Here is a 23,089-nt window from a genome sequence, read left to right as displayed (position 1 = left end):
ATGACTCACTCCCGTAAGACCTACTATCCTTTTTGCTTTCCAACTATTACAATTTCTCCCCCCCATGTTAATCCTACCAACTCATCACATTGTTCCGTCTAGTACTTCTTTTTTTTTTAAAGCCATTCATGACATCTGTTTTTTTAAAAAAATATTTATTTATTTGGTTGCACGGGGTCTTAGTTGCAGCAGGCGGGCTCCTTAGTTGTGGCATGAGAACTCTTAGTTATGGCATGCATGTGGGGATCTAGCTCCCTGACCAGGGATTGAACCCATGCCCCCTGCATTGGGAGCGCAGTCTTATCCACTGCACCACCAGGGAAGTCCCCTCATTCTAGTACTTCTGTGGACTACAGGGCCCAGAAACCACAGATCTCCCCAAGCAGTGTGTTCTGACAGAAAGAGCTAGAAAGACACAGGGGTGAGTCTCAGCTCTCCATTTTCTGTTTGGACAAGTTACTTAATCTTCCCAGTGTTTCCAAGTCTGTAAGATGTTTAGTAAGACTGACCTCAAGGATTGTAGTACCAATAATATGAGATAATGTGGGCAAAGCACACAGCCCAGAGCCTGATAATAGGAATTCAGCAAATTGTGATCTGACCCCCTCCCCCTTCCCCAGGGTGTGCTGGAATTTACCCACTGTGCTTTCTACTTTAAATCCTTTTTGGAACAGTCTCCACAATAAACTAGCAAACAATAAAATACAGACCTCCTTTTCTCTCTCCTTTCCCCCTTTCTTCTTTCTTCCTCTGCCTTTTCTATGTGGTCCTTTTCTTCCCTTTCTGTTCTTTATTTCTCGTGTGTATGTGTCTGTTATTTGTTTTCTGCTTCTCCTACCATACCTTAGCCAGGGTCAGGGAGCAGTTAACCAAGTATTTTCACTGTGAGAATCAAATCAGAAGATAAAAGGAGTCAAAAGAGAAAAGTATTCTAGAATGGAGCCAAGTTTCTCACTTCATGCCCCCAGCATTAGAAAACACATTATCGGTATAGATCTAAACCATTGTGGGCTAGGTGAAATTTAGGGGGAAGACTCCCTAACCTGTCTTTAGTATGGCCAGACCACCCTTTTCTCCCTTCACATCTTACTGATTTGTTTGCAGTGATGGACTTCAAGGTCAAAAGACAGAACTGTGTCAGGCAGGCCCTTTTGGGTTCCCAGAAGCAGAGGGGGATGAGGCAGTGGGAGGAGAGGCCATAAGGATGGTAGAAAGAGAAATGAACTGTGAGAGGATGGCAGAATTGGAGCTCCTTGGGCTAGAGACCTTGACCAAATCATTCTCCTTTCTGCTTCCTTATTTCTCTCTTTATGAAATGAATAATTATCACCTGTCTTGTAAGGTGGTTAGGAGGATCAAATATGAAAGTGCTTATGAAATGTGAAATAGATAAACTGCTGCTTAGATGAAACATCATAATTTACATTTATTCAACTACAGAGCACCTATTTCACGACATCCATTGCTAGGCACTGGAAAAACAAAGATAAGAAAGGGTCTTTCTAAGAAACTCAAAAGCTAGAGGGTATTTTTAGGATAATGGGTACAATGGGGTCTTTAGACAGTGGACCTAAAGACTTAAGAACTAGAATTGGCCTAAAGATCGGTATGATCAAGCTACTGAAAGTGCAGAGGGATAATAACAGTCTCAAGATACCTTCACCCAGTAGGTGTGCCCCAAACTTTCTACGGTGTGTGTCACCAAGGTGAGGGCTGAAGCAGTTCAAATGCTTCATGAGCAGGAGGAAGCCATGGGACGACGTGGAGGGTCCCCACAGAGAATGGAGCCTCTTCAGCGTCGGAAACCACAGGAAACCAGGTCAATGCGTGGGGCCCACTCCCTCAGCTCCAGGGCTCAGCTATGGGACCTGGGGCTTCCTGAGCAGACTGTACTGATGAGTGGATCCTTGAAGCTGGAGGCCCTTTGGCAGAAGTGCTGGAACTGGCCAACGGGTAGAGAGAGAAAGCTGGACCCTAGTCCTGAAAGTCAGCCAGGTGGGAGCCAGGATGCACAGGGTGACATGTGAGGTTTACGTGCTTTTTTGTTCTGCCCACCTCTAAGTGGTGCATCAGTCACCTCGGTCTCCAGCACCCACTGCAGAGAAGTGCTTCATGGCTCTGTCAGTCTTTTAAGTGAGAGGATGAAGCACGTGTCCAGGGGAGATTCAAGGCCAGGAGCACGCTAAGGGGCGGGTCTGATCTGCAGGGTGTTGCAGGAGTAGGAGGAGTTACGAAGTGGGTGCAGCCGCCATCCATCCCCCTGACCCTGTGCCAGCCTCTTGCCTGTTATTTCTCTGCCAGAGCAGGAGCCCCCTTGCCCTCCAGGTAGGGGAGTAGGGCTTTCTGGGGGGCAAGTGTCCTTCAGTCCCTCCACTTGGAGGAGAAGGAATGTGGCCTGGCCGGCTGGTTGAGCTTGAGGAGGAGCTTTGGGGCAGGGCGGGGCAGGGGCAGGCTGAGGCGAGGGCTCCTGCTGGCACTGCACTCCCTGCTGCTGCACGGCAAGGCCCTGCCACCCACCTTCAGGAGGCGCAGCCATGTTCTGGATACCCTGATCCCTCGGAAGCCCATGGGGAGCCCCGGACTGGCAGCCCTGCTCCTGCCTCTTGTCCAGCTGCTCCTTGGCCTGTCTGCCTCTGCTAGTATTGGCTGCCCCTACCTTCCCAGCTGGAGCACCCTCTGTCTGCTGGCCTCCCACATGGTAAGGTGTGCCTGCTGCTGGGTGGGGACACCTGGCTGGCACAGGCTGGTACAGCTCCCCACTCTCCGCCTGTCCTTTCCTGCTACCCAAGTCCCTGAGCTCTGGTGGCAGCCTCAGTGTGTTCTCTACATCGTCTTGAAGGGATGGATAGTCAAGGTCCTGGTGCACTGAGGGCCTGGGCAGGGTGGAGCTGGGAAGAAAAGAGCCAGAGTGGATGGGCTATTGGCTTCTGCAGACCCCGAAATTAGGTGATGTGAGGCAAAGACCCCAGGGAGAATGCTCCTCGTGGGAATACCTACTAATTATACTTCTGTCCTTTCTTTTCCCTACTGGGCCCTGTGCCTTCAGGATGACAGTTTCACTGGTGAGTCTCATTCCCTGCCCTGCTCCTCTTCCCCATTCTTCCATTCTAATTTTTGGTTCTCAACCTGGGAAGTAGCATAGTATCAAAGAAAAAACACAAGGTGAGCCTGGATTTGCGTTGTAATTCTGCCGCATACTCCATGCATGGCTTCAGGCAGTGCACGGTTTCTGAGGGGTATAGCAGCACGGTAGAAATGATTATACAATGAAAACAGCTGTCCCTGAGCTGTGGTGAGGATTAAATGAGAGCCAGGTAAGTCTCCAGGCACTCTCCCTTAATTGGTCCCTCAGCAGTCAGTAATACAACAATGATCCTTCCTGTTTTAGGGTACATTTTATTATACTTCGTAAGGCATTTTCCCACGCATTATGTTACTTGATCTTGACAGCAGCTCCACTTTATGAATGATGAAGCTGAGACTTAGAGGAGTCTGTAACTTGCCCCAGCTCAGTCGGCCAGGATGTAAGTGGCAGAGCTCAGCCTCAAGTCCAACTTTTCTGAGGCAGGAGGGAACTCCTGGGACCTTACCATTTGATTTCCTTTTCATCTTTCACAGGAAGGTCTGCCCAGATTCCTCGCCATACCCTATCGGCCTTTCCCCCCTCCCCAAAGCCTTGGCGTGCTTGGCTCTGCCACTGTCCCTGCTGTTGGTGCCTGCATCTGGTGTCAGATCCTTCGGGTATGAGAAACAGTCCTTTGGGCCATTCTTAGTGGAGATTGGAATTGGGGGAATTTGGGGGGGCCCCTAGGCTGACGCTAGTAAAACTTATCCTACTAGAAGAGATGTTTGTCCTGTTGTCAACCTCAGCAGAGAATTAGGCCCTCCTAAAATGGCACACACCATAATTGATATTTGTGAGTTCAGTTGTATCGTTTTGTGAAGGTGTTTCGCCTTTCAGCTGGTACCAATTCTTGGGATTAAAATGTTTTAGTTCTATGAGTTTACTATTTTTACCTTCTATCTGTAAAGTAAGATCTGTCTTATTCAACTCTATATTTTCATTGCCTAGCTCAGTGCCTGGGGCATACTAAATGCCCACACACTGCTTAAGAATTGACAGTTTTTAATTGTTCACTGTTATAAATGATGCTACCATGAACATCTTTGTATATACATAGTTTTTCTCTACTTAAGAAGAGAGAAAGATTTTTTGATTGTATCATAACTTAGGACTAAAGAAGTTTGCGATCATTACCCTCCCTGATCTAAAATGACTGACTGTCCAACACTGGGTCACATCTCCAGGTAGCGGAGGGGCCGTGAAGGGCTGGATAGTAAATGTGTCATTCCCTGTGCAGGTCTTCAGTGGGACTGGCTCCACCTCCTGGTGCAGAAATCCAAAAAGTCTTACAAGTTCCGGTTCTGTAGGAGGCACACGATGCCAGCATCTGCTCAGGTACTCTCCCTGTCAGTTCCAGCCCTTCCCTACACCCCACAGCCCTTCTCTTTCTGGCTTCTCATTCTGTTCTCCAGCCATAAAAGAGAGTTGGAAAGAGTGGACTCAAGAAGACTATTCTGTCCATTACACAGTTAGGGACACTGAGCCTTAAAGGTTGAGCAGCTCGCCTGTGGTGCCCTGGATTCCAGAGACAGGAATAGAAGCCAGAGTTCCTGATTCCTGGCCTGAGGCCAGCCCAGCCTTGCTCTCTGCCTGCAGAGGAAGCTGCTAAGTAGCCGTTGCCTGTCTGAGAAGGGCCATCACATCTCCGTCCCCTCCCCAGACACCTCCCACAAGGGGCTGCGTTCCAAAAGAACCCAACCTGCAGATCCAGAGAAAGGGGAAGTTCTCTCCAAACGTGGCTCACAAAGGCTTGGAGGTAGGCACATCGTGTGACTGGAGATGGTGGAGCCAAGTAGTGGTACCTGTGCTAAGGCCAAAAGACAAGGCCACCAAGTCCCCCTTCTCCCCAGGGCCTGAGTTCTCCTTTGACTTGCTGCCTGAGGCACGGGTTATTCAAGTGACCATTCCTCCAGGCCCTGAGGTCAGTGTGCGTCTTTGCCACCAGTGGGCACTGGAGTGTGAGGAGCTGAGCCGTCCCTTTGATGCCCAGGTATGGAGGGCCATCTGCCTGTAAAAGCCAAATCACACAGGGCTGGAGTGAAAGGACCTACCCATTATACAGATGGGGAGACTGAGTACCAGAGAGAGGTGGTGATTGTCCAAGACTTCCTTACAAGTCTGAAGTGCCTAGCATGAAGACTTCTTTGGTCTAGGCAGAGAACTAGGGGGCCTTGTCTCCTGGCGGGAGAGGATGGAGAGGGCAGGCAGAGACCTGGGGCAGCCATGAATGCCTAGCAGAGAAATGGATATGGCACTTACCCCCAGTGAGAGGACCCTCAGTGAGATTCAGGTTGCATTAAGAGGACTTTTCAGTTCCCCCAAGAAGCTGTTCTCCTGAGAAAATAACAAAATGGTCACATCTGTCTTGGTACCCTTCCATCTCCCTCCCTTTTGTCACTGCTCCTCAGAGAATGAGATGTCCCCTATTCTTCCGGCCTAGGCCCTGACACTCCACCTCAACCTCCAGTTGTCACGGATGCCCTTGTATACAGTTGGTGCCATTTGAGGGGACTGATGCTGTACCCGAGTCCCTCAGTTCTCCACATTTAAAATGGCGATGATGCCTCCCAAGATCACCATGATGCTAGCATTTAATTAATTGAGTTGGTGCTTCTAGCACCTAGCACCCTCCCTGGCATATAGTAGGGGCTCAATAAATGTATATTCCTTTCCCCATCTCCTCCCCACTCCCCTCATTCCATATATTGAGACACCTAGAGCAGATGGTCAGATTACAGGGCAGAGACCCCCTGAGAAGAAATTTCTCAGAGGAAGAAATGTCTCAGATAAGAGGAAAAGTAGGGTATGTGGTGACCACGGTCCCAGTTTTCTCCTGCCGTTTTCCAGGGTGCCTCTGCTCTTTCTCAGGCCCCTCTTCTTCTCTTCCTTTGCTGCTTTGTCCACAGAAAATTGTGTCTGGGGGCTGCACTGTAGACCTGCCTTATGAATTCCTTCTGCCCTGTCTGTGCATCGAGGTGAGCAGAGGAGAAGGTGTGGGTGGTCCATGGCTTCACTCCTAGGCCACCCAGATAGCACCATTGGTCAAGCATATCTCCACTAAGTCAGGTTTTAAAAGGGCTGGTGTTAACGAGATGCTAGGGAAGACTGGTGCCAGCCTGACAGTGAGCCACACACAGAGCCAGGGATGGAGGTGTCCTGCTGACCATGGCACATTCCTGGGGGTGAGTCCAACCTCAGCCCCACCCAGACCCAGCTTGCCTTTGTCGAGACCCGGCCTCAGCCCACAGAGGCAGGATAGACAGCTGCCTTCACTGGGTGTTCTGAGCTGTCACAGTGGGGGCTCGTGGCCACTGCAAGGCTCCATATGGCCCCAGAAGTCTCATCCCCACTAGCCCTGCGTGGAAGTCCTCCTCCTCTCCTTGTAAGACTGAGGTGCCTAGCATTAAGACTCCTTTGGGCTAGACAGGAAAGGCGGAGGCCTTGTCACCCAGGAGGAGACAAAAGGGAGGGTGCAGGCAGAGACCTGGAGCGGGGAGCACCTGCCAGGGGGATAACATTGGGTGTTGGGCTTTCAGAGGGAGGGGCCCTATGGGACACTCAGCGCCTTAGGAATCACTGAGAGTGGAGGCCAGGGAAGGCCAAAGTTGAGGAATGTGGACCTCATGATTTGCCTCTTTGTGGGGATACGTTCTCCTCTCCAGGAAAAAAGGACTCAGCCCCTCACCCACTGATCTTGCTCCTATAGTCTGGGGTTCCTCCCTGAGTGCCAAGTGCCACCCACCGTTGCCCACACCCCACACTTCTTCTCCTCGGTGCCCTGCCAGCTCAGGCAGCTTGCATCTGGGCAAGGTCAAGCCAGAATGAGTTTCAAGTCTGAGTGATGTAGGGAAAGCCATTCCTCTGACCCTTCTTCCCTGCTCCCCTGTCCCCACAGGTGTCCTACCTGCAAGAAGACACCGTGAGGCACAAAAAGTGTCCCTTCCAGAGCTGGCCTGAAGCCTGTGAGTGCTACTCATGTGACTCTTGCTCACGCACAGCTTCTCTCTGTCTCTCTCTCCCCCGCAAACGTACACGTACATGCACATACACACACACGCACTTGCCCACCCTCTACACCTGCGTTGGAGAAGGTCCCCAGAAGGCATGCAGGCACTTTCTCTGGAGTCAGTGGGGGCAAGTCATGGGCTACCATGTCTAGCAATCAGCCTGCCAATAAATCAGAGCATTGAACATTGTATTAGCACTGTTCAGAAATATCCACCCCAGGAGGTAATGTCCTAAGAAGGTGGACCAGAGGGCCTGGGCTCCCATCCCAACTCTGCCACTCATTCTTCTCCGAGCCTCAGTTTCCTCATCTGTAAACTAATGATACTTGCCCTGCCTCACTTTCCAACTCCTTATGAGGCTGGAGTTCAATATTATATGCAAAAGTGGTTGGTGACATCTGTGCATACTGTTGAGCCCAGCTTGCAGAGACAGGATTCTCAAACATGACAAATGAACAGCTCAAAGTATCCTATGGTCCAGGGCAGGGTTGTAATTAAGGAATAGGCTGTAAGGCGTGAACTCAGGGGAGGGAGAAGCCCATGACGGCTGTCCATGAGTAGAAAAGGTCTCCTAAAGGGAGTGACATCTGAGCTGGGCTCAGAAAATGCGCAGGATTTAGAAAGGAGAGAAGGGAGGGGAGAGCATTCCTGATTCTGAGAGGAACATAAGCAAAGATATGAAGATTTTGAGTTTGGGGAGCAGCAAGGAGTTGGCCAGAATGGAGGTGCAGGAAGGAGAGGAGACAGTTAAATAGAAGAGGCAACAGGAGGGGCAGGAGGGCATGCTCGTTTATCAAGCACCTAGGCAGACCAGGGCTGTGCCAGGCTCCCTCACAAATATCATCTCCCGATGCCCTGGGGATGGGGCTCAGGCCTTCTGGGCCTCACTCTCTGCCCTTGCTGCCTGCCCAGATGGCTCGGACTTCTGGGAGTCGGTGAACTTTACTGACCACAGCCAGCACAGTCAGATGGTCATGGCCCTGACACTCCGCTGCCCACTGAAGCTGGACGCCTCCCTCTGCCAGAGGCGGGGCTGGCACACCCTCTGCGAAGACGTCCCCAATGCCACGGCTCGAGAGTCAGAGGGGGTGAGATGGCCTCCCTAGGACCTGGGTGGGCAGGGCTGGGGCCCAGGGCCCTGCTCCCTAACTCCCTTCTCCCATCACAGTGGTATGTCTTGGAGAAGGTGGACTTGCACCCCCAGCTCTGCTTCAAGGTACAAGCATGGGCAACACGGGAGGGGGAAGGGTGTGCATGGTGCCTGGAGCTTGCTGACTTGCCATTCTTGGATTTCTCAGTTCTCTTTTGGAAACAGCAGCCACGTTGAATGCCCCCACCAGACATTCGGTGAGCCAATAAGTGACCCTGGCTGGGACCCCTTCCCACCATTTCACCCTCATGCAACTGCAGCAAAGCCAAACTCTATCCCTGCCCTGACTTCTCTGTTAACTGCAGCCCGGCTTCTATCACCTCCCACAAACCATCATCTATTACATGATGCCCTTTCCTACCCCCTGGCAGCCCCATCCTGGAACGTGAGCATGGATACCCAGGCCCAGCAGCTGGTCCTTCACTTCTCCTCAAGGATGCCCGCCACCTTCAGTGCTGCCTGGAGCCACTCAGGCTTGGGGCAGGACAGCATGGTACCTCCTGTGTACAACGTCAGCCAGGTATGGCCTAGCCAGGGCTTGGCCCCCACTAGAACCTGTTGATTAGAGCACAGCAGGTGGAGGCAAGCAAATCTCTTACAACATCTGGTTATTTATTTACTTGGCCAGCCTTTGTTCAGCTGCCTCCTCTGCCAGTCATTGGGGTCTTCAATGGAGCAGTTTCTAATCCTTTTCTTTTTTTTTTCTTATAAATTTATTTTTATTTATTTATTTTTGGCTGTGTTGGATCTTCGTTGCTGTGCGTGGGTTTTCTCTAGTCGTGGCGAGTGGGCTCAGTAGTTGTGGCTCACGGGCTCAGTAGTTGTGGCTCACGGGCTCAGTAGTTGTGGCTCACGGGCTTAGTTGCTCCGCAGCATGTGGGATCTTCCCAGACCAGAGCTTGAACCCGTGTTCCTTGCATTGGCAGGCGGATTCTTAACCACTGCGCCACCAGGGAAGTCCCTCTAATCCTTTTCGATTTTGAACCTACAGGGATAAATAGAGACAAGAGACTGGCCCTCCCACTCCCAGCTGTTCTCTGGCCCACTCGAACTCCCACCACATTTATATTGATGCCTTCTCTTGAACCAGCTGTCCTCTACCACTACTCTCCTGCCTTCCTCCACAGGCTCCTGGCAGACGTTCTCTATCTTTGGGAGGCAGAGCCCCAGGAAGCTGAAGTGCTCTTCTCAGAATACTGTAAACTACTGACAGATTTAACTCTATCATGTGAACTAACAGCAGTTTGACTAGCAGACTCTCTTCTGTGTATCTGACATAAAAACCACCATCAAATATATCCGCAAAACCACAGCACCAAGCTGACTAAGCATAGCTAGCTTGTTTCAGTTCTTTCTTACTTACATGCAGCTTGTTTATTTGTTTTGTATTCTGTGAGGGCTCCCAAGCCTACAGGTGGTAGGAAATGCTTAAGATTTAAGTCGAAACCATGCTTAAGATTTACGACAAAGTCATGTGGGATAACTTAAAATTGAGAGCTAAATCCATGGACTCATTTATTTTTGTGAGCTGAGAACGTCATTGAGTTTAACCACGATTTGAGAGCCACTGCATCGGCACCTGCTCACAGCTGGCTGGAGAATGGGGTCTGGGGCAGGGCTGGGGTATGGGGTAGGTGGTGGAGGGTGTTCCTAAAGGGTGGAGACTGATCAACTCTCTAACCAGCACCCAGAGCACAGGGTGAAGCCACATCCTTGCCTGTAGACAGATGGCAGTCAGTTCAGCATGCATTTATTGAGTGCCTACTCTGTTCCCACTCTGTATTAGGCCCTGGGAGATACAAGAAAAGTATATAACACAGTCTGCCCCTAAGGAGTCCATAATGTAATAACAGCTGCTCCTACTAAATGAATACACATTGCACTGTGTATTTTTTAATATTTATTTATTTATTTATTTTGGCTGTGCCGTGTCTTAGTTGCGGCACATGGGATCTTTTAGTTGCAGCATGCGGACTTCTTAGTTGCGGCCTGCGGACTCTTAGTTGTGGCATGCAGACTTTTAGTTGCCTGCATGCAGGATCTAGTTTCCTGACTAGGGATGGAACCCGGGCCCCCTGCATTGGGAGCATGGAGTCTTACCCACTGGACCACCAGGGAAGTCCCTGTACTTTGTATTATAAAGGGGGTTCACCTGCATATTCCCATTTGATGCGTTCAGTAACCCAGTAAAACAAGGATTATTATCTATCACACACAAATGAAGAAACTGAGGCTCAAGGAGAAAGGAAGTCTCTCTCCATGCAAAGATCCCACAGCTAGGAACCACAAAGGCAATAGTTAAGGCTGACTTTGTTAGCTGTGGTCTCCTGACTCTACAACTTACGTTCTTTCCAATGGACAAGCTGCCCCTTCAGGTGCGCAGAACAGAGAAAGGAGGCAGCATATAATTAGCCTCCTGATTTGTGAGCTGCTAGAGGACAGAGACAATGTCCATGCCCGCCTTGTCTCCTCAGGGGCTTGCACAGAGTAGGCACCCAGAGTATGTTTGTTGACGAGTGCCTGATTGCCTGATTAATGTTTATCTGTGCAGCAGTTCAGATCTGGGAATGATCAGTGGGATCTGGGAGTGAAGCCTGGGAAGGCTTCTTGTCAGGGGTGGCACTTGGCCCTAAGCCTGGGTAGGGTTTGGGTAAGGATGGTGGGTAGAAAGGAGGAACACAGCAATGGGCAAAGACTCAGGGGCTGGACAGAGCCAGATCTGCCTCTATGGGGACAGTCATTCTGCTCTTTTTTCCCACAGACTCAGGGCTCAAGCTCAGTGACACTAGACCTCATCGTTCCCTTCCCGAGGCCAGGGGGCTGTGTCCTGGTAAGGAATCCTGCCCTCACTCTGCTGCATATACTCCCCTGTCATCTATACCACAGGTGACACATGGGGCAAATCCAGTCCATAAAAATGTTTGACTTGGCCAGCACGGTGTTCAAAATTGGAATTAGTTGCCACCACTTAAATGTTGGGAGATGTCACATTTTAAAAAGTTGATTTCTGGCGTCTCTTGAAAAAAATCAGAAAACCTGGTGCTTTGTTTCCACATTCAGGCATGGTGATCATGGGCTGGAGCTCAGTGGTGTCTGATTACTTCAGTCAGGGCCTGTGCCTTCCACGTCCTCATGGATGCTCTGGTTAACTTTGGGTTTACTTTCTTTCTTTCTTTTTTGATGTGGACCATTTTTTTAAAGTCTTTATTGAATTTGTTACAATATTGCTTTTGTTTTATGTTTTGGTTTTTTGGTCCTGAGGCATGTGGGATCTTAGCTCACTGACCAGGATTGAACCCGCACCCCCTGCATTGGAAGGCAAAGTCTTAACCACTGCACCGCCAGGGAAGTCCCTGGGTTTACTTTCTGAGTTTGCCACTCTTGACCTTGTTCTGTGCCCAGCCAGAGCTGGACCAGACACAAAGCCTGTGCTGGAGGAATTCCCTATCCAGGGGGATTCCCCTTCACTATCCCCATGCCTTATTCAACTTCCCCTGGGAGGAGGGTTTACCCTGGCTTACAGGGATTGGGGGGCTCTGTGCCCTCAGGTGTGGAGGTCAGATGTCCAGTTTGCCTGGAAGCACCTCCTGTGTCCGGATGGTGAGTTCTTGGGAGGGGGAGGGGGAGTGAGAGGGAGGTTGGGCACTGAGGAGCCGGGCTTGGCCTCACCCTTCTTGGCTCAGTCTCTCATAGGCTCCTGGGGCTCTTGATCCTGGTACTGCTGGCCTTCACCACCCTACTGGGTGTTGTTCTGGTGCTCACCTGCCAGCGCCCACTGTCAGGTAAGCTCACTGGGGGTAACCTGGGGATTCAGACTTCCTTGGCTCCTAGGCCAGTTGCCCCCATCCCTCCCCCGCCCAGGCTCCCTTCCAAAAGAGCCTTGTCCCTGCCGCTGCACCCGCCTCTCTGTTACCCAAGGCGGTGAGTCTCATGCCCCCTAGTGGGAAGGAATGGTTAAGGCAGGGCAAAGGTCCTTCTGCAGGTGGTTCACTGCACCAGTCTCTAGGCCAGACGCTAGTGGGGCGGAAATCCAGCCTGCGCTGCACCTGGCGCCCTAGCCCTCTCCTCTTCCCGGGCACCTTTATCTAATTAGCCCAAAGGCGCCCTATAGGCCTGTAGGCTAAAGCTGCCTTGGGTACCCATCCCCAGCGCAGATGAAGAAAGGTGGGGTGGTGGAGTTAACCCTATCATGTAGCGCGGAGGCCTGGGAGGAAAGGGCTGGGCTGTCCCTTAGCCCCCCACCCTGTTCATCTGTTGCTCCCACCCCCAGGCCCAGGTCGAGCGCGGCCGGTGCTGCTCCTGCACGTGGCGGACTCCGAGGCGCAGCGGCGCCTGGTGGGAGCGCTGGCTGAACTGCTGCGGGCCGCGCTGGGCGGCGGGCGCGACGTGATCGTGGACCTGTGGGAGGGCACGCGGGTGGCGCGCGTGGGCCCGCTGCCGTGGCTCTGGGCGGCACGGGCGCGCGTGGCGCGGGAGCGGGGCACCGTGCTGCTGCTGTGGAGCTGCGCCAGCCCGAGCCCCGCCGGCGGCCCGGATGCCCGCGCCGCACCCCTGCACACCCTGCTCCGCGCCGCCCCGCGTCCGCTGCCGCTGCTCGCTTACTTCAGTCGCCTCTGCGCCAAAGGCGACATTCCTCCGCCCCTGCGCGCCCTGCCCCGCTACCGCCTGCTTCAAGACCTGCCGCGCCTGCTGCGGGCGCTGGACGCGCGGACTTCTACTCAAGCCACCAGCTGGGGCCGCCTCGCGGCCCGGCCGTGCCTGCGGGGTCGCGTGGAGCTGTGCCGCCAGCTGGAACGCGAGGCCGCCAAACTTGCCGATCAAGGCTGAGCAGAGCTCACCGCAGTCCAGATGTCTGTGGCCGCAGGCCTAGGGGCACTGGCTGGAAGCCCCGAATGAGGCTTCTACCCTGGAATCGTTGGATGCCTCCTAGGGGCCACTGGCCACAAAGCCTTACGCTACCTCCCAGCCCGGGAGCGGGGCATCACACTCACTGTCCCAGCCCGTTCCCCACGTTCCCCCAGGGTCCAGTCTCTTCCTCATGCTTATGCTTGAGGGTTCTCTCCCTCAGAGCCCCCAGGGAGAGTCACTCTTTCCTGAGAACTCCTCTGACCTCAGTGCTGTTGTGAGTGGGGGATCGTCCCACTTCCTCTCTCCGAAATTCCAGAGAATAGTCGTCTGCACGTGCTCCAGTCCAGGCCAGAGAGGTTGGGACAGGGGTTGGGGAGGCAGGAGACATGGCAGCTCTGAGTGGGAGGTGGCTGCAGAGGGGGTGGGGGGACAGAAACCCCTTTGGGAGCCAGGGATCCCCCTTTTCCAGACCGGTGCCCTGCCCAGAGTGGGAGGAAGGGAGGGAGGGAGGGCTCTGGACCCTGGGAAGGAGGCTTTGGCCCTGGGTGATGGGGGCAAAGGTGGGACAGTGGAGACTGAGATAGAGAAAGTTGAATAAAGGTGAACATGATGGATAAACTAAGAAACACAAGGTGCTTTTCCAGTGTGCCCGGGGTGCTGAGTTGGGGGAAGGGTCAGCAAGACCCTGCCTGGCGGTTGTTATGCATCATTTTCTGGGCCCAAATCCACATCCATGTCTGTCATATTCTCACAAGCAGTGTCTCCCTGGAAATTTCCTTGATCCTCACTGTGATTCTTCAGAGAGAAGAGAAGAAAACACAGGTTCAGAAAGGTGGTGTGGGGCCACAGTCACGCAGCCAGCCCATGGCAACAGCACAAATAGGACCCTGTCTTCCTGGCTCTGGGTCCTGGGTCCCATCCACCCCTACCCCTCGCTTGAGCATAGGCCGGGAAGAGGCGAAAAGCTCATGTTACGGTGCCCCTCGTCCCTGTCTTTAGAGATCGTGTCCCACAGTGAGGCCCAAGGGGAATGTCTGAAGGGACCTGGGGTGGCCAGTAAGAGGGGCCCCGTGGACACCAAGATCCCAGAGTCACGTGGGAAGTGCAAATGCCCCAGGATTGCCTAAGGCCTTGGTTGTCTCAATGGAGACTTCCTCCTTAGGGACTCCCAGAGTGAGTAAGAGCTCCCTCACTCAGCCATTAGGCCACCACCCTCTCCAGGGGCCCCTCCCAGCCAGGTGTCAGCAGAGAAGGAGGAGAAGGGGAAGAGGAGGAGAGGAAAAGAGGGAGGGAGTGAGGCCACCACTCAGGTCCAGGCTGCTGGCTCCCAGGCCTGGTGTTGGTGGGAGGGGCCGGGCGGGGCGGGAACAGCCGGCTGCCTGCCAGGAGCCAAAACGAAAGCACTCCGGCAGGGACTGGATGGGAGTCACGACTCCTGGGAGAGGGCGTGCGCAAGCGGCCCAGCGCCGGGACCCCGAGACTGGGGAGGGCTTCCGGCCCCTCCTGCCCGCAGGCACGCAGCTGAGTGGGAGAAGAGGTGTGGTGTCAGCCCCCCTTCGGGGGGCGGGCAGGACAGGGCCTCAGGCCTGGGTGCTGCCTGGCACCTGGAAGATGCCTGTGCCCTGGTTCTTTCTGTCCTTGGCACTGGGCCGAAACCCTGTGGTCCTCTCTCTAGAGAGGGTTGCGGGGCCTCAGGACACTGCCCGCTGCTCTCCGGTGAGTCTGGGACTGTAGGAGTGTTGAGGAAGGCTCAGGGCTCGGTCTGCGGCCATTGAGGCCCTAGCCTGGCTCCTGCCGCTGCCATCACCGTCAGAACTGCCCTGGCTGGTCTGTCGGGTGCTGATGGGGTAAGAGAAGAATGGGGAGGGGGCAAGAGCTGGGCCTGAGCTCTTCTGGGAGGGACTTGGAAAAGGGAGCCCTAGAAAGAGGTAGGCGGGTGGGGGGGCCTCAGGAAAAGGTGGTTACATTTGGATGCATAAACTCTAACTTGTCTTTACCTCCTTCCCAGGGCCTTTCCTGCCACCTCTGGGGTAAGTAGCCCTATTTTTAGAGAGGAAAGATCTTCCCAGGTGGGCAGAAGGGAGGGGAGCTGTTCAGTCCCATGCCCTCACCACCTACCCTCAGCCCAGGAAGAGCCCAAAGCTCCTTGGCCCTCTGGGGTTGTCAGGTGCAACCAGATTCTGGGTCTGAGAAGCTTCAGCTCCCACCTCACCCTTCACACACAGATGGTGATGTGCTCTGCCTGCCTGGGAGCCTCGTGTCTGCCCCAGGCCCCGTGCTGGTGCCCACAGGCCTGCAGACAGAGCTGGTGCTAAGGTGCTACAAGGATACCGACTGTGACCTCTGTGTGCGTGTGGATGTCCACTTGGCTGTGCATGGTGAGCCTGTCATCCCATGACTGGGCATTGGTGCATGTGAGTGTGTCTGGAGTGGGCACGAAGACCAGGGAGGGTGTCTGTCAGGAAGCACGGGGCATCCTCAGTATTCTCCTGGAGGACACTGGCCAACGGAACCCCCAGGTCACACTGGTCTCCCCGCCCACATCCCCGGCCCCAAGCCTGGCCTCTGCTTCCTAGCACTGAGCTTCCTGGAAGGAACCCAAAACCAGAGCTGGGGCTAGATCTGAGCCTTGCTCTCGGGTCATTCCAGGGTACTGGGAAGAGCCTGAAGATGAAGAGACGTTTGGAATTGCAGAGGACCCAGCGATCGAGGAGCCTAGGAACGGTGAGGAGAAGCCGGCTTGGCCCAACTGCCCCTCGCCAGAGCCTTGCCCAGGGCCCCTGAGCCTGACCGACCCCCTGCCCTGTTGCTCACAGCCTCTCTCCAGGCCCACGTCGTGCTCTCCTTCCAGGCCTACCCTACTGCCCGCTGCGTCCTACTGGAGGTGCGAGTGCCTGCTGCCCTCGTGCAGCCTGGTCAGTCTGTGGTATGCGAAATAATAATGAATTTATGAAGGGTTTTCACGTGCATTATCTCTTTAGGTCCTGATTCTAGCAGGGCTGTGAGCAAGTTCTTTCAGTCCTTTATGCCTCAGTTTTCCTGTCCGTAAAGTGGGAAAAAGAACAGTCCTACCTCGGGAGTTCCCTGGTGGTCCAGTGGTTGGAATTCTGCGCTTTCACTGCTGAGGGCCCGGGTTCGATCCTTGGTTGGGGAACTAAGATCCCACAGGCCACCCGGTGTGGCCAAAAAAAAAAGAATAGTCCTACCTCACATAGCTGTTATGAGAGTAAAATGAGTTGATATGTATAAAACACCTGGTATAATACCCAACACGGAAGAGTCTCAGAAAGTTTAATTTTTCCTTTCTGTTGTAATCCTCAAAACTACCCCCATGAACTAGACATTATTATTGCCCTCATGCTCCAGATAGAGAAGCTGAGGCTTGCAGAGGGGAGGTCTGTGGGCTGAATCCACTTTTCCGGATTCCCTGCCATGCTATCCGTGGCTGCCCCACATGTACCATGTCTGTACCCCCGCGGAGCTTCTTCCAGCCTCAGGGGGCTGCTTATGGTTGGGATATGTATCTCCACTTGGGCCAAGTCACTCAAACTTTGACTTCCCTCCTGTCCCCGGCCCCCAGTCTATATCGTCTTACCTGGAAAATAATGGGAGATCACCTGCTGGTCCCCCTCACAGGGCAGTCATGAGGCCCACTGAGGCACTGGGAGTGAGAACGACTTCTGTGGGGAGGGCCTCCCACATTTGCGCTGGGGTCTGGGGTCTCTGATCACCTTAGCTTTGGCACGTGACCTGGAACAGCAGGGATGAGGCAAGGACTAATAGAGTGGGGGCACTAATCCTGGCCCTGCTGCCACCCCTCCTGAGGCTGTGTGCTTTAGAACTGGAGGCCTTTGAGGACATGTTCGCAGCAGAATTGGGGGCCATACAGTATGAATAGTCATTGGTTGGGAATAGGGCAGAGGGTGAGTGGAGCAGACCATGGAGAGGAGCCTCAATTTTGAGCCCTATACCACCAGCCTTGCGCCACCCTCTCCTCACAGGGCTCTGTAGTATTTGAGTGCTTCCAGGCTGCCCTGGGGGCTGAGGTGCGAATCTGGTCCTACACTCAGCCCCGGTACCAGAAGGAACTCAATCTCACACAGCAGCTGCCTGGTAAGTGGCCCCACAGCCTGAGGGGCCCCGAGTGCTGGCCCCTTAGTCTCTCTCCCCACCGGCCACTGCCCTTCTGCTTTAACCCTCTTCCTCGTCCCGGCCGCTCTCAGGCACTCTCACTCCCAGCTGCCCATAGTCAGTCCCTCATGCCTCCTCTCCCCAGGTGACGTTGCTTCCCAGTGTCTGGGGAAGGTGCTTTGGGCACTGGAATATATATGGGTGGTATTGAGGGGACAGGGAGCCCTTCCCAGGGCTCCCCATGGGTCGGATTGCCCTCATTCTTTCTTTGTCCCCAACCCCACTAGAGGCTTTTCTGTGATCTCTCCCCAGACTGCAGGGGTCTTGAAGTCCGGGACAGCATTCAGAGCTGCTGGGGTAGGAGCTAGGGCCAGCAGGGCTGGGAGGAGGGTGGGGGTGGGTCTGGAGTGTGAGGGACCCTTGGAGTGAACTTCAGGTCTGGCTGCCACATCCCAGAGGCTCACAGAGCTCATTTATTCATTCATTCATTTTATCATAAAAGAACTGCGGTAGCTCTTACTCAGTGCCAGGCATTTAGAATATAAAGGTGAATCTCTCACTTCTTAGAACAAATATTTATTAGTACCAGGAACATCTAGTGGCCCAAAACATTGTCAAGATTATGGTGCACCCCGCCCCCATATATTAAAATAAAAATAATATTAAATCATAAAATAAGGGCTAAGAAACTAAAGGTTCTGATGATTTTTCTCATGTACTATTTGGACTTTGTTTTGCTCATATTTTTGTTTTGTATTTTCTTTTTTATCATGGTATAACATACATACAGAAAAGTGTGTAAAGTGCACCAATTTTAATGTCCAGTTCAATTAATTTTTACATATGTATACACTTGCATAACTACCAGCCACATGGAGATAGAAACACTGTGATGCTTTTGAACTCAAAAGATTTCAACTTCATTTTCTATTTGGGTTCTTAAACTTAAGCTTGATGCCTCTTTGGTAATTCATTAAAGACTACTCAGCACCAGAGGTTTGAGGATACAGATACACAACATGGATTTCATGTCTTTATTCATTTGGTAGACACTGATTCACTTATTCAGCAGATATTTATTGAGTCATTACCCTGCTCAAGGAATAGCCCTAGGCACTGGAGACAAACCAATTAAAAAAAAAAAAAAAACAACTGACAAAAATCCCTGCCTTCACAGAGCTGATGTTCTACTGGGAGTCAGGGTCAGGGTGGGGGTGATGGAGGACACGATAAACACATGGAGATGTGAAATATGCAATAAGTTAGATGGTTATTAGTGCTATGGAGAAATTTCAGGGAAGGGGGATAGAGAGGTTGGGAGTTGGAGTGGTCAGTGAGCAAAAGACCTGAAGGAGGTGAGGGAGGAGCCATGGGGTATCTGAGGGAAGAGGGTTCCATGTGAAGGGAATAGCCAGTGCAAAGGGCCTGAGGCAGGAGTGTGTCTAGTGTTTTTAAGTATTAGTAAGGAGGACAGTGTGTCTGCAGCAGGTTAATTAAGGACAAGAGTGCTAGGAAATGAGGTTAGAGTGTTCACAGCAGCCATACTGGGGAGGGACTTGCAAGCCACTGTAATGACTCTGGCTTTTACTCTGGGGTGATGTGGGGGCCATCAGAAGGTTCTGAGCAGAGGAGAATGATTTATTTTACAGTGGTTACAGGCACTTCTGGCTGCAGAGGGAGAAGCAAGAAGAAGAGCCCTCTCCAGACCCCATACTGGAGCCTACATGGGTTCAGTCCTGGGCTGTGGCTGAAGTCTGGTCTGACATGGAGACACAGGCTCTGCCCTCCAGGGGCCTCCTAGTCTAAGGGCTTTGAAGGAAACTCCAAAGGGGCAGTGGGTGGATGTGACCCAGGCTTGGGTGTACAGAAGAGGTGAAGGAAGTCTCTCTCTTTGCCTCCTCCGCAGCCCTGCCCGTGCTCAACGTGTCTGCAGATGGCAATGACGTGCACCTGGTGGTGGACATCCCTGAGGATCAGCGCTTTGGCCTCTCCCTGTACTGGAACCAGGTCCCGGGCCCTGCAAAACCCTGGTGGCACAGGAACCTGGTGAGGCCTCTCCCTCCCCAGGTCCATTCCCACTGCAGGCCGATGCTTGTGCTGAAGTTGCAAGTGCATTATCATAGGGCACCTTTGAAAAGGACACAGCCACCCACGCCCAAAGCAAGGAACGTTGGTGGGGGAACGGCTGCCTGCCCGGTGTCCTTAACTTCGGCTTCCAGCCTTCCTCTTCCTCATCTTCTTCAACTTCTCTCCTTCTGCTTCTCCCACAGACTGGGCCGCAGACCATTACCTTGAACCACACAGACCTGGTTCCCTGCCTCTGTATTCAGGTAGGAGCAGAGTCCAGCTGGGTGCCCGGGGACAGGGATTAGGGAACTGGTGAGACGGTTGGCCCTCACCTTCCTGGTCTCCCCACCCTCCACACTCCTCTCTGAGATGGAAACTGTGGTTCCCTAGGGGGACTGGCCCTCCCTTGCACTTTGCTGTCCTATGTTTTCTGCTTGTACATGCCCTGAATGCTCTTCGTGATCCTCTATCCCCAGCACTTCTACTTGTGCTTCAAGGCCCCCTTCAGATGTCATCTCCCCCTTGAAGGCTTCCACTACTCCTCCAATTCCTTCTTTGTGCTCCCCTGGAGAGTAGAGCGTGCGCTGTGAACTCAGACTTATTTGAATCCTGACTTGCCATTTGCTAGCTGTGTGACCTTGGACAAGTCACTTCACCTCTCTGAGCCTGTTTCCTATCAGTAAAATGGGAATAAACAGTACCAGCCTCACAGGGCTGTTATAAGGAAGTGTGCCACTTCCAGCTTATATATGTTATAATAATATATTCTCCCTCTGATTATATATTTAATTGGTCATCAGGTCCCATCTGTTTTACCTCTGACATTAATGTCTCTCATTCCCACTACCTGAAATGCCCTCACTTCTTTTCTATACACCCCAATCCTTCTTTTCCATACACCTCAATCCTTCCAGTCACCTCTTTCCCAAAGCTTTTGCCCAACCTCCTGGCCTCTTCTGTCTCCAAATCTTCTTGCATTTCTGTCTTTTCTTTTCTATTTATCATTTATCACTTGTTTTCTTATTTGGGCACCTGTCTCTTCTTGCATACCACAAATCCTCAATGAGTGATTGATTTATTAATTTGTATACATGTCTTATCCTTACTACAACTGTGAATTTGTAATTTCCTTGAAGGCAAGGAAATGACATCTATTCTAATTTAGTAATTTCTCCAGAGCCTTGCATAATAACTGGTATGTAGTGGGTGCTAATTAAGTTTGTTAAGTGAATGAATGAGTGAATGAGTGAAACTCTACTGCCTAGCACAGTGATAGGACATATAACAGACACTCATGAAATGTTTGCTGTGATATAAATGTCCTCACTGCCAAGCCCAATGCCTGCTACGTAGTAGGTGCTCTTATACGTTTGTTGTATAAATTAATTTATTATCTCTAGTGCTTTAGAACAGGGCTAAGCCAAGAATGGGTGCACTTAAAAAGTCTATTGGGTACTTCCCTGGTGGCACAGTGGTTAAGAATCCGCCTGCCAATGCAGGGGACACGGGTTCGATCTCTGGTCCAGGAAGATCCCACATGCCATGGAGCAACTAAGCCCGTGTGCCACAACTACTGAGACTGCGCTCTAGAGCCCGCGAGCTGCAGCTACTGAAGCCTGTGCGCCTAGAGCCCGTGCTTGGCAACAAGAGAAGCCACCGCAACGAGAAGCCCGTGCACCACAATGAAGAGTTGCCCCTGTTCGCCTCAACTAGAGAAAGCCCACACGCAACAATGAAGACCCAACACAACCAAAAAAAAAAGTCTATTGGAAGAAAAAATGAATAAATGGACATGTCCTTAACGCTGTGCTGAGAACCTGTGCTAAGTAGGTTCTCACAAAGTGATTGTGGATTTAATTGTTAAAAGTCCCTATGCCTACCACAGTGCTAAGACACATAGTAAGTACTCATTAAAAATTTGTCGAGTGAAGATGTTGCCAGATGTTGGCATAGGGCTTGCTGGAAGAATAAATGTGTGCAATTCTAGGCCCTTGTAAAGGGCAAAAAGACTTGGGCATATGTTGGTGAAATACATCCTCCTTCCATATCCAGTATCCCAGAGGGATTAGTTCCAGGATCTCTGTGGATACCAAAATCTGCAGATGCTCAAGTCCTTTATATAATATAAAATGGTGTAGTATTTACACATAACCTACTCACATACTCCTGTATACTTGAAATCATTTCTAGATTGCTTATAATAACTAATACAATGTAAATGCTATGTAAACAGTTTCCTGCAGGCAAATCCAAGTTTTGCTTTTTGCAACTTTCTGGAATTTTTTTCCCCGGAATATTTTTGATCCGAGGATGCAGAACAGCGAATACGGAGGGCCAAGGAGCACTGACTGTATGGGCTGAGTGAATGCATCCCCAGGGTTTAGCAGAGTGCTGGCTGGGTTGAACTGACCTGTGGAGCCCCATTTCCTTTCTAGGTATGGCGTCTAGAACCCGACTCTGTCAGGACCAGCATCTGCCCCTTTAGGGAGGGTGAGTGGACCGGCTCTGCCAGGGCGGGAGCAGTGTGGGCGGGACCTGGTGGCACGCAGTAACCAGACCCTCTCCCTGCAGACCCCCGTGCACACCGGAACCTTTGGCGTGCCGCCCGGCTGCAGCTGCTGCCCCCGCGGGCCTGGCGGCTGGACGCGCCGTGCTCACTACCCGCTGAGGCCACACTGTGTTGGCAGGCACCGGATGGGGGCCCCTGCCAGCCGCTGGTCCCACCGCTGCCCCGAGAGAATGTCACTGTGAATGTAAGTGAGGCGGCAGGAGGTTCCCGGGGTTGGGGAAGGAAGGGGAACCTAGGGGCCCAAATTTAATGACCCCACCCATTACCCTCTTTCCACAGAAGGCTCTTGAGTTCCCATTGCTGAAAGGCCACCCCAACATCTGTGTCCAGGCAAGAAAGGGGCGCCAGAGAGCCAGGCTTGGGGTCAGGACCTCCCGGACTCCCAGTCACTGTCTTCTGAATCCACTTTATCCTTGGGTCCCTGGAGCAAAGTGGTTACCAGCTTCCTCTTTAGGGGTTCCACTACTTATTTACCGGTGCATGGCGCGGGACCCTGGGCACTTCACCTCTCTGAACATCAGTCTCCTCATCTGTTTAATGGGGATGATAATAGTAACTATTGAATACTTCATAGAGTGGTTATGAAGATTAAACAATGCTTCATCTTAGCAACGGGCACAAACTAAATTCTCAATAAATGTTAACTGCTTTGATTATTGCTATAATTATCCTATTTCTCTACCTGTAGAAATGGGTTGCTTTATAACTTCGAAGGGTAGTTATAAAAATATTAATTCCAGATTTATTGAGCCATTATGTTTCAGGCACTGTTTTAGGCTCTTGGAACAGATATGTCAGTGAATAAAACCAATAAATGTTCCCACCCTTAAAGAGTTCATGTTGTAATGGAAAAAGGCAGACAATAGGCATAATAAGTAAATTATACAGTATGTTAAAATTGTATATAAATACTATAGGAAAAGGTGGGGAAGGATAAAGGAGGGTTGGAGTTGCAATTTCAAGAGGGGCAGTCAGATGAAGCCTCTTTGAGAAGGTGGTTAGGTGAGAAGGGAGTGTATAAAGTGTTCTGTCAGAACTGAAAAGAGTTAATTTATGGCCGTAAGACCCTTTAGCACAGATGACCTCACAAGGCTGAGGCTGAGAAAGATGGAGTGATTCCTAATTACTCAGCCTTGAACCCAGTTCTGCCTAAGGTCAAGTCCAGAGCCCAGACCCCGCCCCCCAACCTGACA

At 52.0% G+C, this 23,089-nt stretch overlaps 1 protein-coding gene across 22 annotated transcripts in view; it reads left to right on the top strand.

Annotated features, from left to right (window-relative positions):
* The window catches only part of LOC113613203 (interleukin-17 receptor C-like), a 44,330-nt gene that overhangs the window by 16,990 nt on the left and 4,251 nt on the right, over positions 1 to 23,089 (top strand). For 2 of the 22 annotated variants that reach the window (XM_027093717.1, XM_027093714.1), the window contains exons 1-12: positions 13,104 to 14,845; positions 15,138 to 15,159; positions 15,355 to 15,507; positions 15,779 to 15,853; positions 15,946 to 16,055; positions 17,131 to 17,242; positions 17,573 to 17,617; positions 19,167 to 19,306; positions 19,531 to 19,590; positions 21,763 to 21,817; positions 21,899 to 22,080; positions 22,176 to 22,226. In XM_027093717.1, the coding sequence (XP_026949518.1) occupies positions 14,273 to 14,845; positions 15,138 to 15,159; positions 15,355 to 15,507; positions 15,779 to 15,853; positions 15,946 to 16,055; positions 17,131 to 17,242; positions 17,573 to 17,617; positions 19,167 to 19,306; positions 19,531 to 19,590; positions 21,763 to 21,817; positions 21,899 to 22,080; positions 22,176 to 22,226 (1,578 nt within the window). In that variant the 5' untranslated portion in view covers positions 13,104 to 14,272. Of the gene's footprint in view, positions 1 to 246; positions 2,699 to 3,046; positions 3,063 to 3,618; positions 3,742 to 4,361; positions 4,460 to 4,720; positions 5,115 to 6,030; positions 6,100 to 7,019; positions 7,087 to 8,043; positions 8,220 to 8,299; positions 8,348 to 8,429; positions 8,802 to 11,042; positions 11,112 to 11,829; positions 11,882 to 11,964; positions 12,064 to 12,551; positions 14,846 to 15,137; positions 15,160 to 15,354; positions 15,508 to 15,778; positions 16,056 to 17,130; positions 17,243 to 17,572; positions 17,618 to 19,166; positions 19,307 to 19,530; positions 19,591 to 21,762; positions 21,818 to 21,898; positions 22,081 to 22,175; positions 22,665 to 23,089 lie in introns of those variants that run through there. The other 20 variants (XM_027093712.1, XM_027093708.1, XM_027093710.1 and 17 more) reach the window with 18 other exon arrangements.

The sequence above is a fragment of the Aethalodelphis obliquidens genome, unplaced genomic scaffold (genome assembly GCF_003676395.1).
Source record: "Aethalodelphis obliquidens isolate GAN/ISIS:26980383/991018 unplaced genomic scaffold, ASM367639v1 scaffold86, whole genome shotgun sequence".
Classification (NCBI taxonomy): domain Eukaryota; kingdom Metazoa; phylum Chordata; class Mammalia; order Artiodactyla; family Delphinidae; genus Aethalodelphis; species Aethalodelphis obliquidens.
This window is presented reverse-complemented; position numbering and strand designations above follow the sequence as displayed.